The sequence below is a fragment of the Humulus lupulus genome, chromosome 1 (genome assembly GCF_963169125.1).
Source record: "Humulus lupulus chromosome 1, drHumLupu1.1, whole genome shotgun sequence".
In the NCBI taxonomy this organism is placed as follows: domain Eukaryota; kingdom Viridiplantae; phylum Streptophyta; class Magnoliopsida; order Rosales; family Cannabaceae; genus Humulus; species Humulus lupulus.
In genome coordinates, this window is record NC_084793.1 from 43,548,596 (window position 1) to 43,569,277 (window position 20,682).

Consider the following 20,682-nt stretch of genomic DNA (forward strand, 5'->3'; position numbering starts at 1 on the left):
GTTTTTCTACAAGTATGATGTAGATAAAGAAAATAGATTGAAAAATTTATTCTGGTCTGACGGGACTTCCCACGTTGATTACCAATTATTTGGTGATTGTTTGGCTTTTGATTCTACTTACAAAACCAATAGGTATTTTTAATTTTTTTTTACCTTATATCGATTTCTTAGTAAAATATCAAATATCATATTAATTTTTTGTTTAACAGGTACGGAAAGCCATTAGTAATACTACTTGGGTCTAATAATCATGACAAAACGTGTGTTTCGAGCTGCACTTCTTGATAATGAGACTTCGACCACATATGATTGGGTATTGGAAACATTTTTAGAGTGCATGGGTGGTAAGATGCCGTCAGCAGTTTTGACGGACGGTTGCAAAGCAATGAACAAAGCACTGGATAATATTATGCCTGGTGTTCCACATCGTATTTTATCGTGGCACATACTAAAAAATGCAATGCACCATGTACACAATATAGCATTCCATCAAGAATTGAAAAAATTTATTTTCAGGTAATACATTAAATGGTGTTTTATCTTATTCTCTCAATTATAATATGAAAACATTTATATTTTTATTTTTTACAAAAATATAGGTATTACAAGGAGGAAGAATGGGAGGATAATTGGAAAGTGACTGTGAATAAATATAGATTGACAGGAAATGCATGGGTGGAAGAACAATATGGCAAAAGAAAGCAGTGGGCAGATACTTTTCTTCGTGGTATTTATTTTGGTGGAGCTACTGCTACCGGTAGATACAAATCTATGAATGCATTCTTGAAAAGAGATTTGCAAAATAAAATACCATTGTGGATGTTTATATGACACTTTGACCATGCTTTATCTATGTTACGTTACAACGAGATGAAAGAACACTACAACACTAATTTGACTGAACTGATTTTGAACCAGACAACTATGTCGTGTGTGGAGGATGAAATTTCTTCAATTTTCACAAGGGAAATTTTTACAAGGATAAGAAAGGAGATACGACATGGCGATAATTATATTGTCCTAAAGGATGATAAGATACCAGGTTACACTCTTAGTTTGGTGAAAAAATATATTGGTTCTGGATTAAAGCGCAAAGTGTTATTCTCCAACGACGGGGATGATGTGCGATGTGATTGGTATTCTCTTGAGATAAAAGGAATTCCATGTAGACATATTTTTATTTCATTGAAGAATTTGGAGAGAAGAAGTTTGCCAATTTGTTTGGTAAATAGACGTTGGCTAAAAGATGCTAAAGAAGTTCAACTGTTAACTCAAGGTAATGAAAGAAAGTGTCCTCATCCTGAAGTTATTGAAAATTCTAGGTACGGTGGTGTAACCACACAAACTACTATCATGTCGTACCTTGCTACAAGATCGCAAGAAGCATTTCAAAAGGCTATGAAAGTTATATCAGAGTTGAATGCTGAATTGGAAAAAATGCCACCAGATGAAGAGTTAAAACATCCTCAAAATGATGAAGGAGTATTTCTGAATAATATTTTGGACTCTCAGATTAAAAAAACAAAAGGCAGACCAACTACAGCCAGTTTGTCGAAATCATTCTCTGGAGGTGCAAAGAAGAGAAAACCAAAAAAATCGCTATTACATTGCAAGTATTGTGGTGAGGTTGGACATGATTCAAGGAATTTTCCTATGCAGCCAAAGTCCACTACAAAGAAAAATGGTCATTCGAAGAAGAAGAAGAAAAAAATCAATCCATGATTAGTGATGTCTTTTGTATAATTGTTTACAAACACTTTATGTATTGTAATCATTAATTTCGGCTACAACAATATAGGGCTAATTATTGTGTTTTTAAAAAAATATTATAAATATGGTATTTAGAATTGGAAAGTTTAATTAATTTGCATAATTAGGGCCTACACTAATAATTAGTTTGAACAATTAAATATTGAATATATGTTAAATATCAAATGCACCTCTTCATATTCAAAGACAATAACCAACTATCTAAACCCTAATTTCAAAAATTATGATTAGATGTGTAAAATTTATTAATATACAAACCCTAATTTCGGCTATGCCAATTGTGGTTTACAATTAATATTGAAAATTTTGAGCATTAAAAATACAAAATAATTGGACATCTTAAATATGGTATTGAGAAGTGGGAATTGTTAATGCACCTCTTCAAATTGAAAGATTCAAAGACTATATATATCCTACCATTTAGTAAATAATTAATTATTATATAAAAATATATATTTTATCATTAATTTCGGCTACAACAATTTAGGGCTAATTATTGTGTGTTTTTTTTCAAATATTATAAATATGGTATTGAGAATTAGAAAATTTAATTCATTTACATAATTAGGGCCTACACTAATAGTTAGTCTGAAAAATTGAATATTGAATATATGTTAAATATTAAATGCACCTCTTCATATTCAAAGACAATAACCAACTATCTAAACCCTAATTTCAAAATTTATAATTAGATGTGTAAAATTTATTAATATACATACCATAATTTTGGCTATGCCAATTGTGGTTTACAATTGATATTGAAATTTTTTAACATTAAAAATACAAAATAATTGCACATCTTAAATATGGTATTGAGAAGTGGGAATTGTTAATGCACCTCTTCAAATTGAAAGATTCAAAGACTATATATATCCTACCATTTAGTAAATAATTAATTATTATATAAAAATATATATTTTATCATTAATTTCGGCTACAACAATTTAGGGTTAATTATTGTGTGTTTTTTTTCAAATATTATAAATATGGTATTGAGAATTAGAAAATTTAATTCATTTACATAATTAGGGCCTACACTAATAGTTAGTCTGAAAAATTGAATATTGAATATATGTTAAATATTAAATGCACCTCTTCATATTCAAAGACAATAACCAACTATCTAAACCCTAATTTCAAAATTTATAATTAGATGTTTAAAATTTATTAATATAAAAACCCTAATTTTGGCTATGCCAATTGTGGTTTACAATTAATATTGAAATTTTTTAGCATTAAAAATACAAAATAATTGCACATCTTAAATATGGTATTGAGAAGTGGGAATTGTTAATGCACCTCTTCAAATTGAAAGATTCAAATACTATACACATCCTACCATTTAGTAAATAATTAATTATTATATAAAAATATATTTTTTATCATTAATTTCGGCTACAACAATATAGGGCTAATTATTGTGTTTTTTTTTTCAAATATTATAAATATGGTATTGAGAATTGGAAAATTTAATTCATTTGCATAATTAGGGCCTACACTTATAATTAGTTTGAACAATTAAATATTGAATATATGTTAAATATTAAATGCACATCTTCATATTCAAAGGAAATAACCAACTATCTAAACCCTAATTTAAAAAATTATAATTAGATGTGTAAAATTTATTAATATAAAAACCCTAATTTGGGCTATGCCAATTGTGGTTTACAATTAATATTGAAATTTTTGAGCATTAAAAATATAAAATAATTGCACATCTTAAATATGGTATTGTTACACCCAGATTTCGAGACTTGAGGTTGTGACCTCGAAAGCTGGTTCCGTCAGGGGTGAGTTCGCGATAGATAAAATACATGCTCGTAATCTAGACGCTGAATCTTCAAAGCAGGTGGCAACCTCGAAGAAGGGCAGCCTCGAAGTCCTTACAAGCTCGAAAGACAGAACATCGGAGTACGTCCATTGTCGGGTGACCTCGGACCAAGTGACCCGAGCTCGGAATGAGTGAGTTCGGGGTAAGGCGGCCTCGATGATATTTACCCTTTCCGGGTTGAGCTTGGGAAAAGAAGGCAACTTGTAATTTACCCAGAGACTTAGACTAGCATGATGTTGATTGCTGATCTCGAACGACTTTATAGGTTACTTGAGGAGACGCAGTCCATGCATTCAAGACATATTATTGTTGTAACTTCCCTACAATAAAGGGATATTAACAAGTCAGTTACACGCCCCCTGGTCTTCAGGGGACGTTTCCTTGTATATAGGAGTTACAGGCTTTAAAGCCATTAAATTTATTAATATACAGAATAACTTCCCGAAATGTGTGGGATAGTATTTTGAGACCTCCTCTATAAATAGAAAAGTCATGTACCATTGTAAAGGACCAAAATTTTGTGATCTTGAGAAAACCTCTGGAGAATTCATCCCTGAAGAATTTCTAGAGATTTCCTAAGTTCTAATAACAAAGACTCGTTGACTAGGCAGAGTTAACTGCTGAACCACGTAAAAAACTCTCCTTGTTTTGTTGTGTTATTCTTGCCATAGTTATTTACTGTTTACGTGCTCTACATTTTAAGTTGACGAAAAACGGCGTCAACAGTATGGTGCTTTCATTGAGAGCCTTAAGCAATACGATCCCTGAACAGTTATGGCCGCAGATGATCAAAACATTTCTGAAGAAAACTATCCAAGACGCCCTGGGAAGCAGCCAATGGTAAATCCAGAGACTGAGGAGAGAAGTGAGTCCTTCGCTTCTCGGGGACCTCCAGCACCTCCAGCCCCAAGGGATGAGGACATGTACTATAATCCTGAACGGTACGTTCCCATTGTGGAACTTGAAAACCGACAGCTGAAAAAACAGTTGGCCGAGGCCAATAAGCGAAACGAGGAGTTGGCTAGGTTAGCCGCAGAGGCCCAGGCGGCTCAGCTCCCACCTCCGCGTGAGAACCAAGCTCCACCTCCGAGGGATGTGCATGTTCCTCCCCGCAGGCCTCATGGACGGCCTCGAAAAAATGCTGCCACAAGGAGACCAGAGCAACCTCCAGCACCAGTAGAGCAATCCACTCCCTCGAGACCCCGAAGAAGTACTCGAGCTAGGGCTCTGGTTAATTCAACTGCGGAGGTACCAGCGGGAGCTGGGAATAACTGAGCCCCTACAGAGGCTCGGACTCAAATCCCTGGTAACACGTAGAATGTTACCGACCCAACACGGGCGAACTCCGGACCGTCTAGGCCTCGAAATGGGTGGCAGCCACCGTCACCCATACGATTCCCTCCATTGCCTATAAGATACCCTTCACCACCTCGCAGGAATGCTTAACCAGTTTGAGATGATGAGGAAAGACATGAGGGAAGGAGACGACGTAGAAGAGAAGCCTTCAGGGAGCAGAGAGGCGCCCAGTCTACAAGAAGTCAAATGTCCCGGTCTCGCACTACAAAGACGAGGCAGCATGAAAGGGACCCATCTCAGAATAATCATGCGACAAGCCTTACCAGTGACGACTCAGGAGATACTAGATCAGTCAGCATGCATGATCGAGGTCGAAAAAATACTGGGAACCACAAGAACTGCTTCGACCTGCGGGAACACTTGAATCAGATTCGGGGTAATGGTAACCCATCGAACTCGAACCTAAGAGATCGCCTAAATGGGCGTAAAAATCCCATGCGAAGGCGCGAGCTTGGAATTGTGATCAGTGATAGCCAATTTCAGGCAAGACCCTTTGCGGACCCGGTTCAAGAAAGAATTGATAAGTTAGAAAAGCCCTTTAGGCTTTTGAAAAATGAGCAAGGTTGGAGTCGGGATGAGGATTCTGATGAGGAGCTCGAACTGTTCGCTCCCCATATTTCCAACACTCCGTTCCCTCAAGGGTTTCGGATCCCTCACGTCCCACCTTTTGAGGGGAAGTCCGACCCATACAGCCATCTGAGTACATTCAATACCATAATGAGAGCAAGTAATGTGGGTTACGAGCTCAGATGCATGTTATTTCCAGCATCGCTTACGGGACCAGCAAAAAGCTGGTTCGAGAAATATAAAAGACATTCGATTACTTCTGGGGATCAGCTGTCAAAGGATTTCAAGAAGCAGTTTAGAGCCATGATCGGGGTGAGACCCGAGGCATCAACTCTGACCAACGTTCGGCAACAGCCAGGCGAGACGTTGAAAAGCTACCTTACAAGGTTTAATTTGGAAGTTGTCGAGCTCAAAATGTGGATGACAGTGGTCATCTAATGGTTGTCCAAGATGGAGTAATGCCAGGAAGTCCTCTCTGGGACGATATGGAGAGAAAACCGGTGAGGTCCTTAATCGAGTTTAATAAGCGAGCTCAGAGGTTTGTCAATGTAGAGGAGGCAAGGTCGACACTGAATATGACTTCTCAGCCCATAACTACAACGATAAACGTAAACTTTGCCTCAACCTTGGCGGACCCACCAGTTTCAAAGACTACTGCGGAAAACCCTTCCAAAAGAAAAAAGAACGAAGGGAGTAACCCCGAGGCCGAAGGGGGAAAGAAGAAGAAGAGGGAGAGGTATTTCTCCGTGTACAAAGTGTACACCGAGCTCAACGAGTCTCGGGAGAATATATACCTGGCTAATGAAAACCAGGTCCCTTTCAGGTGTCCAAACCCCATGAGAAATCAGAAGTCCAAGAAGGACTCCAGCAAGTATTGTCATTTTCACCGAGACACTGGGCACACTATTGATGAGTGCAGGCAGTTGAAGGACGAGATCGAAGGATTGATCTCGGGAGGTTATTTCAGACAGTATGTCAAAAACCAGAATAATAATCAGGCATCTACTAGCTAGAGGGTAGCTGCGCCACAACCTGCCCAAAACAACAATTCCCGAGAAAGGAAGAAGATAGGCCCCCTCCAATTGATGGAGAAGACGTGATAACCATCTCAGGCGAGCCTCATCTCGCAAGAATGGGTAGGAATGCCCAAAAACGATATGTGAACGAGCTAAAAAATGGGGACGGGTCTCCTTATAAACCCGAACCTAGAGCTCCAAAATGCCAAAATATTGAATCTCAGCCGATAACCTTTACTGAGAACGATGCGTCCCATGTTCAGTTCCCCCACAATGACCCACTGGTCGTCACTCTCCAACTCGCGAATAAGAGAGTTCACTGAGTTCTCATTGATAATGGGAGCTCTGTGAACATCCTCTATAAGGCCACCCTAGAAAAGATGGGACTCGCGCTTCAAGACCTAAAAGCATGTGCAACGACTTTGTACGGTTTTTCAGGAGAAGGGATTGCATGTATGGGGTCCATCGAACTCCTAGTAACCTTGGGAGACTACCCGGTCTTGGTAACCAAGATGATGGAGTTTGTAGTAGTGGACCTGCCATCGGCCTACAATGTGCTGCTCAGGAGACCCGCCCTAGTAAGGATAGGGGCAGTCTCGTCTGTAAGGTATCTGGCCATCAAGTTCCTGACTTCTAGTGGCGTCGGGACACTGAAGGGAGACCAGTTAGCTGGAAGGGAACGCTATAGCATTTCCGTAAGAGGAAAGAAATAGGCGAGCGAACAAGCACTCGTCATTATCCAGAATAAGGACAGGACGGTCTTGGAGATAGATGAAGAGATCGACCCAAGAGTGGAGGAAAGAGCTGATCTTGAACCATTAGAAAAGCTCGAGGATGTCAGGCTCGAAGAGTCAGATCCCTCGAGAACAGTGAAGGTCGGGAAACATCTACGCGAAGAAACTAAATAACAATTAATTTGCTTTTTGAAGAAAAACCAGGATGTCTTCGCGTGGTCACATTCGGACATGGTAGGAATAAGTCCAAGTATTGTGATCCACGCGCTAAATATCGATAAAAGCTTCCCACCGAAGCAACAAAAGTGAAGACAGCTGGACGACGATAGAAAAAGGCACTGAAAGAGGAAGTCGACAGGTTAAAAGAAAACTGATTCATTAGGGATGCTTTTTACCTCGATTGGGTAGCCAATCCGGTACTGTTCCCAAAGCCTAATGGGACGTGGTGAACCTGCATTGACTATTCGAACCTCAACAAGGCCTGTCCAAAGGACTGCTTTCCCTTACCGCGGATTGACTAGCTCGTGGATGCTACGGCAGGGCATGGTCTGATGTCATTCATGGATGCCTATTTTGGATATAACCAGATTGCCATGCATGCCCCTGTCTAGGAACATATGAGCTTCATAACGGATAAATGGCTGTATAGTTATAACGTCATGCCATTCAGGCTCAAAAATGCTGGGGCCACATACCAGCGGCTCGTGAACATGATGTTTTCGGAGAAAATAGGGAACAACATGGAAGTTTATGTTGATGACATGTTGCTCAAGTCCCAACTTAACGATAACCATGTTAATGATCTTGAAGAATGCTTTGCCGTGTGCTGGAAGTATAACATGAAGCTTAACCCTCAGAAATGCTCCTTTGGGGTATCTTCAGGAAAATTCCTGGGTTTCATTGTAAACGCTCGAGGAATAGAAGCTAACCCAGACAAGATCCAGGCCCTGATCGATATGCCCTCACCTCGAAAACACAAAGATGTCCAGAGTCTGACCGGCAGAATGGTGGCACTAAGTAGGTTTATCTCGAAATCTACAGACCGTTGTCTTCCGTTTTTTAACCTGTTGAGGGGAGGCAAGAAATTTGAATGGACGGAAGAATGCGAGTTGGCCTTCCAGGAGCTTAAAAACCACCTCGCAGAACCCCCTATCTTATCAAAACCTATTACGGGAGAAGTGCTATATTTATATCTTGCCACTACCGAGCAAAGGCCCATATATTATGTCAGTAAAAGGTTACTGGGGGCAAAGTCGAGATACCCCTTGATGGAAAAGCTAGCTCTCAGCTTAATTCATTCATCTCGGAAACTTCGACCCTACTTTCAAGCGCACCCCATCCATGTACTAACTGATCAACCACTAAGACAAGTCTTGTCCAAGCCAGAAGCTTCAGTTTGGCTTCTTAAATGGGCAGTTGAACTCGGGCAATTTGAGATCACCTACCATCCAAGGACGACCGTTAGGGCACAAGCCTTGGCAGACTTTATAGTGGAATGTACTGGCATGACCAACGATGAAGTTATAACCCCGACCCACGAGCTGTGGAAACTTTACGTTGATGGGTCATCTAATGAAAATGGATTGGGGGCAGGTGTAATTTTGATCACTCCTGCAAGAAGCAGATTTCATTCTACCTTAAGATTCGACTTCAACGCATCAAATAACGAGGTCGAATACGAGGCTTTACTGGCGGGACTTCGAATAGCCAAGGAGCTTAATGCTAAAGCAATACATTGTTACATCGACTCCCAGTTAGTAGTTAACCAAATTTTGGGAGAATACCAGGCTCGTGGCATGAAAATGGAAGCTTACTTAGAAAAGGCAAGGTCAGTGTTGGAACATTTAGAGTTTTACGCGATCGAACAGGTCCCCCAAGAATGAAACTCGAATGCAGATGCCTGAGCTCGGCTCGCTACTTCCACCGATAATGATGAGCTAAATGTCGTACCAATTTAACATCTATCGACACCTAGTATTAACGAGCCAGAGCAGGAAGATGTGTGTATGATTGATTCCGAGCCTACCTGGATGACTCCGATAGTCAAATACCTTGAAACCGGAGTCTTTCCGAAAGATCGGAACCAGGCTCGAAAGTTGATGTATCAAGTCCCCCGTTACACCATTATGGATGGAGGGCTGTACAGAAGAGGATATTCCATGCCATTACTTCGGTGTGTGACTCCACCCGAAGCCAAGAAAATCATTGAAGAAATTCACGAAGGGTTCTGTGGAGACCATACTGGGGGGCATAGCCTGTCCAAGAAAATCATACGCCAAGGTTATTTCTGGCCTACCATCAAGTCAGATTCTTTCGAGTATGTAAAGAAGTGTGATAAGTGCTAGTGATTTGCCACGATTCCTCGAGCTCCACCGTCTGAGCTGACTATGATGACCTCCCCATGGTCATTTGTGGTATGGGGAATCGACCTCATAGGCTCTCTCCCAATTGGCAAGGGCGGAGTGAAGTACGCGGTAGTTGCCGTAGACTACTACACGAAGTGGACAGAAGCAAAACCGTTAGCAACTGTAACCTCCAAAAAAGTCCTTGACTTTGTAGTGAAGAACTTCATATGTCGATATGGGATGCCAAGGAAAATTGTATCCGACAACAGAACCCAGTTCGATAGCGATCTGTTCACCAACTTTTGCGAAAAAAATGGAATAATAAAGATTTTTTCGTCAGTAGCTCATCCTCAGGAAAATGGCCAGGTCGAAGCTGTAAACAAAACTCTAAAGAGTTCGCTGAAGAAAAAGTTGGAAGAATCAAAAGGACGATGGCCCGAAGAATTTCCCCAAGTCCTATGGGGATATAGAACTGCGACCCGAACATCAACGGAACATACCCTGTTCTCTCTGGCGTACGGTTGCGAGGCTATGTTTCCAGTTGAGGTCGAAATTCCCACAATTCGAGCCCTTGCTTACGATCAAGCCTCGAAGCACACCCAGCTCAAAGAAACTCTTGACCTGATCGAAGAACGAAGGAATGAAGCTCAGCTAAAAAATGCTGCATACCAATAGCGAGCTACCAAGTACTTCAACAAGAGGGTTCGGGATCAAAAATTCAGTATGGGAGATTTAGTACTAAGGCGTGTATTCTTGGCAATACGAGATCCAACAGCTGGAGTGCTCGGGCCAAATTGGGAAGGACCCTACCAGATAGAGTCAGTCATCTGACCCGGTGTTTACAAGTTGGCGAAATTGGATGGGAGCCTAGTACCATGAGCATGGAATGGCGAAAACCTACGACCTTACTATCAATAGTGTAGGAAGGATGTTGCCTGTAACCATGCTTGTTTATTTGTACTGTTTTGTGTACTTTTGGATTTTGTCAAATAAAGATTTATTTCGTCTAATATGGTTTATCTTTGCAATCTCTCTTAATCTAATAACCTATGGTCACATTCATAGGATATTAAGGGGGCATCATTGGTATATATAAATACCATCAGCTTGAAAAATAAAATAACATATACGAAATACATGCAAGTGTTTGGAGATAACCAAATGCGCGAGCTAAGATAGTCAGGATATAACCAAGCTATAAAAAACATACAAGTGTTTGGACGTAACCAAATGCGCGAGCTAAGATAGTTTGGATATAACAAAGCTATCAAAAACATACAAGTGTTTGGACGTAACCAAATGCGCGAGCTAAGAAAGTTTGGACATAACCAAATTATCAAAAGATAAAAATGTTTGGATGTAACCAAATATGCGATCTAGATTAAAAATATAAGCGTATGGATTACAAACCAAACACGACCTTAATAGGTTTGGAGCAAACCAGCTAAAACTAATCGACAGTAAGTTGGAACATAAACCCACTTCAAGTTAAGTCGAGATCGAGGCTGGACTATCTTATAAAACAATAGTTTTGAACTCATAACCTCGGAGAAATAACCGAGGATGAGAAAAAGTAACTAAAAAGTAAGATATAACTAAACCGTTTGCATTACACACCATACAATTACTTTCGGGTGCATGGTTAAAGTAATATCCAACCTTGAAAAATAACGAGATCGGAAGCGGATAATTCGAGCAAACTGCGCATGAATGCATTGAACCTCGAGCCTAAATCCAAACTATGTTTGTGCGAATAAACAAGCATATATGACTCTTTAATATAAAATGTGCAAAATATTTCAAACTAAGAAATGCAAAGCATATATATTAAAAGAAAGTCTAAAAGAAAGAGAAATTGTATCAGCCGTACGGGCATAAATTAAAACAATTACAAAAATAAAGGATGCAGCCCCGAGGTGAGATTTATGAAGGAGCAGTCTCCTTAGCCTTCTCAGCACTAGTAGCACTAGACTCTCCAGGACGAATAGCCTGACTATCCTTCTGAGCCTCCCAAGCAGCCTCCTCCGCGTCAAGCCGAGCTTGCCATTTGGCCACAAATCCTGCCTCGAAAGAGCCCAGGAAGCTGGTGTCGAGGTCAGTGTTGCTGGCCCAGATCCTGTACATGGCTTGATCAATCGATTTTTCCTTCTTCTCTTTGTACTCAACAAGGAGACGAGCTTTTTCAGTCTCGATTATCTCGAAAGTGGCGGCCTTCTCCTCCTCAGGCTTGGCATTTGCCTTCTCCAGCTCCGCAAGCCGAGCATTCGCCTTTTCAAGCTCGGCTGTCTTAACCTTGACCTCTATCTTCGAAGCCTTGAGCCCATCAGCCATCTTAAGCTGAAGATTCCTCAAATCTTGGGCCAAAGACATGCTCGACTGCACCTCATTGGTCAGCTTATAATTAAGTTGAGCTGAGACAACAAGAGCCTAAAACACAAAGAGATTGAATTAGAACATAAGCCAAGGCATGTAAGCAATTAAAAGTAAGTTGTGAAAATTTACCGCGGAAGTAAGTTCAATACTCTTATCATAAAGAGTATTGCAGTTCCAAGATTTATTCACGAACTCCCAGTGCTCAGCGTCGAAACCCGTAAGGCTCTGAACCACCCGAGTCAAGATATCCGAGCCAATTACAGCACCGTGGGCCCCGACGACATTGTCAATCACGAACTCATCAACATGAGTTCGAACCGACAGCAAGTGTGACTTGGAGGTTGAGGGTTTTTTCGGGGATGGGCCAAGTACTGGATGAGTTGTGGCCGGAGGAAGCGCGGAAGAGGCGGCCAAGATGGATGCATCGACCTGGGTAGTCGGGTCTTCGGCTGTGCTCGCAGTAGGCGGAGCTAGTGAAGTCTTCTCAGTTCGCTTGAGGACCTTGGAGGGTCGGTCCGACCTCCGCGATCCTCGCGGGCGCTTACTTTTTTGAGCCCCCTCGCCACTAGCAAGCACGACATCAAGGTCGGAATACATGGCACTTGCATAATAGCAATTAAGATTTAGCATGGCGCTAACAAACATAGAAGGTATAAAAAGACAAGTGGAGAAAAAACCTAACTGGAAATCTCCCCCGTGCTTGAGCTCGGAGACCACGAAATTCCCCCATCTTCAGAAGAGGTGGGGGGAGTACCTTCCCTATAGGTGGACGTCAACCTCCAAAGGTCCCTATAGTCATTGGTCCCATATTGGACGGCTATTCCGTTCCATACCTCATTCAGGCTATACATGGTGTCGTATTTCCTGAGCTAGCTATTGAACCTATGAACCCGTTCATCTACCCAAGACCATACATAAAAATGGTTTCTATCTTCCTCACACAGAACTAACCTATCAGGTTTGTGCTTTAATAGGGAGGGGGACCACATTTTCGAGCTTAGGATGACTGTACCTTGCTCATCCGAGCCCGAGCTCGAGGCCTTTTCATTGGCCTCGTTCCCTGATTGCGAACTCCTTCGGCGAACTGGAGGCGGGGGCCTCACCTCTCTCCTTGGGGGGAGGATGCCCGTGGGTAGAGGCACGAGCTCCCAGCGGTCATATTTTTTATTGGACCAATCCGAGGTGGACTGATCCTTTCCCAAGAGCCCGCAAGCTCGGAGCTTGTCCTCGTGCAAGAGATATGAGAGGGATCTCCTGCCGTAAGGGAGTTCGAGCAGAGTCTCTCTATGCTCCCTCATCTCATCAGTGGGAGCAGGGAGATGATAGTTGGGTTGAAAATCAAACGCATTTCAACTAAGTACGAGCCTATAAACAAAAGTTCGAGCACAGAAAAGAAGGAGGTTGAGATACTTACGAATCCGTCTGAACGAGTAGTATCGAGACAGAGCTAAGCCATCTGTCCAGAAGAAGGCCTTCTTAAAGTCAGGAGGATGGTTGGGAAGATCCTCAACATCTTTTTCTCCTTGGGGTAGCTTGAGAGATAATAGAAGCCATCTCCTCCCCGAGCTCGGGAGGGATTGATTTTCAAATAGAAGAGATATAGGATCTCCTCTGGCGATGGTCCTTCCCACTTCAGCTCGTGGTATAGCGACCTCAGGGCTAACAGAACCCTGTAAGAATTAGTGTTGATCTGGAAAGGGGCCAACCCAACAAAGTCTGTAAAGTCTTTGAAGAAAGACTTCAAAGGCAATACCGCTGCTGCCTTCATGTGCTCCTGGCTCCAAGCCGTGTATCTCAGCTTGTTGTCAGGATTTCCATCTCCTGGAGCGCGGCAGCTTCGCTCGTGGGAGGTCGGGGCTCGACACCTTAGCGAGCCTGATAATCCTATACCATGAAAGGTCAGGATATCGGTTATCTGGCCTAGCGACGTAACCGAGCTCCAATAATGCTCGGCCTCAAAAAATTCCCTCCTCGGCTGTGAGGTAGAGGGCTCCCCCATCAGTGAAAACTGCAGGTCACCTGGTTTGAAGGCAACTGTCACTCTAAGTTTAGGGTCGAGGGGGATCGGTCTATGCTCAGTGTCAGGGTCTGGATGAAGGGCGACCCTTCGTCTCTTACTTTTTCCTTCCTCAACCTCGTCTATCTGACGTCGGAAGTGATCTCGAGTGTCCTCTTGCTCACACCTTAGCTTGTGTTCGCGAATCAGACGCTGCTTCCGAGCAAACAACGACTCCGGGCTCGGGGTTTTTGGCGAATACGGGATGGCAAGCAACGACCCCCACCGTCTTTCTAGATTCTGTGACATCTAGCAAGAAAGAAAAAATGGTGAGGGCCTTGCATGCAAGGAATCAATAATAACGATCTTGGTGGATCAAGCTCGAAAACGCTTGGATACGAGATGAGTTCGACCCTGGTGACCCGATTAGTGTCACAACGTGTATTTCACGAAAAAGGGAGGGAAGTGGATATAATTTTTGAAAATCCCGAAATATCAGGGAAAAAAGGTGGCGGTTATTCAAAAATGGTATTTTTGAGTATCGTGCATTCTTTAAAACCAAGATTCTGTACCCGATATCTTGGTGTGCAAGATACGTCTTCCGAAATTTGAAAACCCAGAAAAAAGACCATATTTGGGTCTTCCTACATATGAACTAGATTTAGAACCAGTAATGTGGGAACCTAAACCTAATATCTATCGATAAAAGCATCCTAGTACATCAAATTAAAGACTAAACCAGCACATTCCCAGAAATTAAAAAGCAACAAAGGCAGAAACTGACGTAAAGAAAAAAAAAGAAACTATACATAAAGCTAAGATCAAATACTTACGCACTGAAGATGGTGGTTGCAGAGAAATAGATGATTGAAGAAGAGGTTGCAGGTATGGTCTCATGGTCTCGAACAGGCTGATGGTCCTATGTTTCTTTGGCTAAGAGAACATGTAACAGCAAACACTCTCTGAGCTTGCCTCTGGTTTTCTCTCCTTTTTTCCTCTGATAAACATAAAAATGAAAGGAGGAAGACGACTGGGGTCTTATATATAGGCTATCAGAAATTGTAAAAGAAGGATTAATCTAAGCCATTGGCCAGATTCTGTATCAAATCCGACGGTCAGGGATAAGAGACAAGATGGTGCCGTAAAGGTGGCAGGCGAATGATCGTGGGCAGATTTCCAAGGCACTCGAATACCTTGAATAAGCAATACTCAACTGACGCGTGTCCATACTTGAGTATGTGTGACGGTGCGGTTCCCGAAGAAAAAAGTTCAAAAGTTTCCTTCTCATAGGATTCGAACAAATACTTTTGAGGGGGAAAAATGTTACACCCAGATTTCGAGACTTGAGGTTGTGACCTCGAAAGCTGGATCCGTCAGGGGTGAGTTCGCGATAGATAAAATACATGCTTGTAATCTAGACGCCGAATCTTCAAAGCAGGTGGCAACCTCGAAGAAGGGCAGCCTCGAAGTCCTTACAAGCTCGAAAGACAGAACATCGGAGTACGTCCATTGTCGGGTGACCTCGGACCAAGTGACCCGAGCTCGGAATGAGTGAGTTCGGGGTAAGGCGGCCTCGATGATATTTACCCTTTCCGGGTTGATCTTGGGAAAAGAAGGCAACTTGTAATTTACCCAGAGACTTAGACTGGCATGATGTTGATTGCTGATCTCGAACGACTTTATAGGTCACTTGAGGAGACGCAGTCCATGCATTCAAGACATATTATTGTTGTAACTTCCCTACAATAAAGGGATATTAACTAGTCGGTTATACGCCCCCTGGTCTTCAGGGGACGTTTCCTTGTATATAGGAGTTACAGGCTTTAAAGCCATTAAATTTATTAATATATAGAATAACTTCCTGAAACGTGTGGGATAGTATTCTGAGACCTCCTCTATAAATAGAAAAGTCATGTACCATTGTAAAGGACCAAAATTTTGTGATCTTGAGAAAACCTCTGGAGAATTCATCCCTGAAGAATTTCCAGAGATTTCCTAAGTTCTAATAACAAAGACTCGTGGACTAGGCAGAGTTAACTGCTGAACCACGTAAAAAACTCTCCTTGTTTTGTTGTGTTATTCTTGCCATATTTCTTAACTGTTTACGTGCTCTACATTTTAAGTTGACGAAAAACAACGTCAACTGGTATTGAGAAGTGGGAATTGTTAATAAACCTCTTCAAATTGAAAGATTCAAAGACTATATATATCCTAGCATTTAGTAAATAATTAATTATTATATAAAAATATATTTTTTATCATTAATTTTGGCTACAGCAATATAGGGTTAATTATTGTGTTTTTTTTTTCAAATATTATAAATATGGTATTGAGAATTGGAAAATTTAATTCCTTTGCATAATTAAGGCCTACACTAATAATTAGTTTGAACAATTAAATATTGAATATATGTTAAATATTAAATGCATCTCTTCATATTCAAAGACAATAACCAACTATCTAAACCCTAATTTCAAAAATTATAATTAAATGTGTAAAATTTATTAATATAAAAACCCTAATTTCGGCTATGCCAATTGTGGTTTACAATTAATATTGAAATTTTGGAGCATTAAAAATACAAAATAATTGCACATCTTAAATATAGTATTGAGAAGTGAGAATTGTTAATGCACCTCTTCAAAGTGAAAGATTCAAAGACTATATATATCCTAGCATTTATTGAATAATTAATTATTATATAAAAATATATTTTTTATCATTAATTTCGGCTACAACAATATAGGGCTAATTATTGTGTTTTTTTTTCAAATATTATAAATATGGTATTGAGAATTGGAAAATTTAATTCATTTGCATAATTAGGGCCTACACTAATAATTAGTTTGAACAATTAAATATTGAATATATGTTAAATATTAAATGCACCTCTTCATATTCAAAGACAATAACCAACTATCTAAACCCTAATTTCAAAAATTATAATTAGATGTGTAAAATTTATTAATATACAAACCCTAATTTCGGCTATGCCAATTGTGGTTTACAATTAATATTGAAATTTTATCATTAATTTCGGCTAAAAAAATATGTAGCTTTAATTGTTAATGCACATCTTCAAATTGAAAGATTCAAATAATTAATTATATAAAAATATATTTTTTTATCATTAATTTAGGCTAAAAAAATATGTAGTTTTAATTGTGTTTTTTTTCAAATATTATAAATATGGTATTGAGAATTGGAAAATTTAATTCATTTGCATAATTAGGGTCTATACTAATAATTAGTTTGAACAATTAAATATTGAATATACGCTAAATATTAAATACACCTCTTCATATTCAAAGACAATAACCAACTATCTAAACCCTAATTTCAAAAATTATAATTAGATGTGTAAAATTTATTAATATACAAACCCTAATTTCGGCTATGCCAATTGTAGTTTACAATCAATATTGAAATTTTATCATTAATTTCGGCTAAAAAAATATGTAGCTTTAATTGTTAATGCACATCTTCAAATAATTAATTATATAAAAAAATATTTTTTTATCATTAATTTCTGCTAAAAAAATATGTAGTTTTAATTGTTTTTTTTTCAAATATTATAAACTTTGTATTGAGAATTGGAAAATTTTAATTCATTTGCATAATTAGGGTTTAATGTCATTTTTTAAAATTAATTTCGGTTACAAAAAAATAGGGCTAGTTATTGTTTTTTTTTTTTAATTTTGAAATAGGAGAAGTAATTTAATCATGGTATTGAGAATACATCAAAAAAAAACTATAACATTTAAAAAAACCAAAAACTAAACCAAAATCAGAAAGGTCAACATTATTATATTAATCATAAACTAAGCAAAAAATATTTTAAAAAAATACATCAAGAAAAAACTCTAACAATCATAAATAAAACTCTTAGAAATCTATTGACCTTGCTTTGTAGTTTTAATTGTTTCATCATCTATTAGCATCTTCATATACTTTTCAAAGCATTTTTGTCACCGCCTGTTAAAACTTTAAAGATTCGTTGTTCACCAATCTTAACTTTCACCATTTCTTTATTCCAAATTTGGATCTCCAACATCAAGTTTCTATCCATAAGCTTGGTTAACTCCGCTCTTTTCTCTTGTTGGGTGATGGAGAAGTTGATGAGATCACAAACGTTGCTCCGTGGGACATGATAGTCTCTTTCCTTGGCCAATGTTTCTACTATTGACAATTGCTCCCTTAATAAATCAATCATAACCAGAATTGGTAATTGAAAGGCAATGAAATCTTCCTTGTTCAACATCTATTCTAATTCTAACCAAATATAAATATTTTTTTTTTCTATCTGTCTTTGAAATGTAGAATATATATGACAATACTCTAACCAAATATTATGAAGCAATGCAACCTTTTCAAGGTCTTTTTTTATATAGAATTTCAGTTTCTTTAGAGATTTTTTTTGGCAATATTCAAAAATAATAATTAATATGGAATATATCTTAAATATTAAATGCACCTTTGCCAATTCAATTATCTATATTCTAGCACTTAATAAAAAAAATTAAATTGTTTTTTAAACCCATATTTCGGCCACTAAATTTATTAGGAGAATAATTGTTTTGTTTTTAAAAAAAAAATAAATATAGTTTTGAGAATTGTGAAAATTCAATTAATTTGCATAATTAGGGTTTACACTAATTATTAGTTTGAATAATTAAATATTGAATATATCTTAAATATTAAATGCACCTTTTCAAATTCAAACACTCTAACCAACTATCAAAATCTTAGAATTAAATCAAAATTTATTAAATTAGTATTTTTTTTAAACCCATTTTTCGGCCACTACATTTATTAGGAGAATAATTGTTTTGTTTTTAAAAAAATAAATAAATATAGTTTTGAGAATTGTGAAAATTTAATTAATTTGCATAATTAGGGCCTACACTAATAATTAGTTTGAACAATTAAATGTTGAATATATATTAAATATTAAATGTACCTTTTCAAATTCAAACACTTTAACCAACTATCAAAATCTTAGTATTAAATCAAAATTTATTAAATTAATATTTTTATATACCCATTTTTCAGCCACAACAAAATATTAGAGAGAATAAATATTTTTTTTCTAAAAAATTAAATATAGTTTTGAGAATTGTGAAAATTCAATTTATTTGCATAATTAGGGTTTACACTAATTAGTAGTTTGAACAATTAAATATTGAATATATCTTAAATATTAAATGCACATTTTCAAATTCAAACACTCTAACCAACTAACAAAATCTTATTATTAAATCAAAATTTATTAAATTAATATTTTTTTTAAACCCATTTTTCAGCCACTACATTTATTAGGAGAATAATTGTTTTGTTTTTTTAAAATATATATAGTTTTGAGAATTGTGAAAATTCAATTAATTTGCCTAATTAGGATTTACACTAATTATTAAATGCACATTTTCATATTCAAAGACAATAACTAACTATCCAAACCATAATTTCGGCTATGCCAATTATGGTTTACAATTAATATTGAAATTTTTTAAGATTAAAAATAAAAAATAATTACAGATCTTAAAATTCAAGAACTCTCCTTTTAGATAATAATAGTCTTTTTCAAGACAATATAGATATTTGAAAGGGTAAAATAATAAAAATAAAATCAACAAAATTAAACATAAAAATACTTGTGGAAACAGTAAAAAAAATAAAAAAAACCTACTAATCTTCGACCTTCCTCTTCTTATTGGCGTGATCTTCATCTTCTTTGTTGGGTTTTCACTGATACGACGAAGAAATTTCATAGTTATCTCTTTGTGGTCTTCATGTGGCACCTTCTCAATCTGTTTGCAACTTCTCTTTATCTTTGTTAGCTCAATTTGCCATTTATTTATTTCCTCCTTCAAGTTTTCAACATATAACTTGGTTAGTTCCCTTCTCATTATCTTTGATATACTGGCAAATGGATAAGGAATTCGACCACCATCTTCAAAATGTGTACCGTCTCCAACCTTGGTGATTGGTAAGGTAGGCAAAGTTTCGGCAATCTTCATCAAGGATTGAAGATTCTCAATCATTCCTTCTACTAAAGACAAGTATTCTTGATCTACATCAGACATGGCTAAGAGTAGAAAGAGATGATAAAAACTGTGTTAATTTTTTTACTAAAATAATAAGATATGTAGAGGTTCAAATTAAGGTGTGTGATATATAAATAAGTAGGGTTTCAAAGACAAGTGCCTGTTCAATTTTTTTAATAAATTTCGACTAATAACACTAAATAATTACATAATTTTTGGCCATTTAATAGGGAATTGGATATTATTGGAAAGTAGATAATATGGTTATTTTATTAATAAATATGAAACACTTGAGCACATAAGATTTAACCACCTATGTTATTTTGAAAATAATGGTAATTGGCAATTGTTAATAAATCCAGCAAATTATTAACAAAATTTTGGAATTGATAGTTATATTATAACATTGAATAACAAAACAACTTCCAATGTAGTACATTTGATTCCCTAAAGAAAATAAAGAGGAACATATGGTTATTCTTTATTTGAAACATGCATGTGATTGAAAAGCAAAGACTCATGATAATTAATTTCATATTCAACATCAAATAGTTGTTGCCTCCAAAACAAGTCTTCCTTCTCCGAACATTCAATAAAATATAACTTTAAATCTTTTTGAGCTTGTTCAATATCTTTCAAATCCAAAG

The 20,682-nt window shown here is 37.8% G+C and overlaps 1 protein-coding gene across 1 annotated transcript; it reads left to right on the forward strand.

The window, feature by feature from the left end:
• The first annotated feature begins 924 nt into the window (after positions 1 to 924).
• On the forward strand, positions 925 to 1,722 carry LOC133814124 (protein FAR1-RELATED SEQUENCE 1-like). Its single transcript, XM_062247125.1, has one exon. The coding sequence runs from the start codon at positions 925 to 927 to the stop codon at positions 1,720 to 1,722; it is 798 nt and encodes a 265-aa protein (XP_062103109.1).
• The last annotated feature ends 18,960 nt before the right edge of the window (positions 1,723 to 20,682 follow it).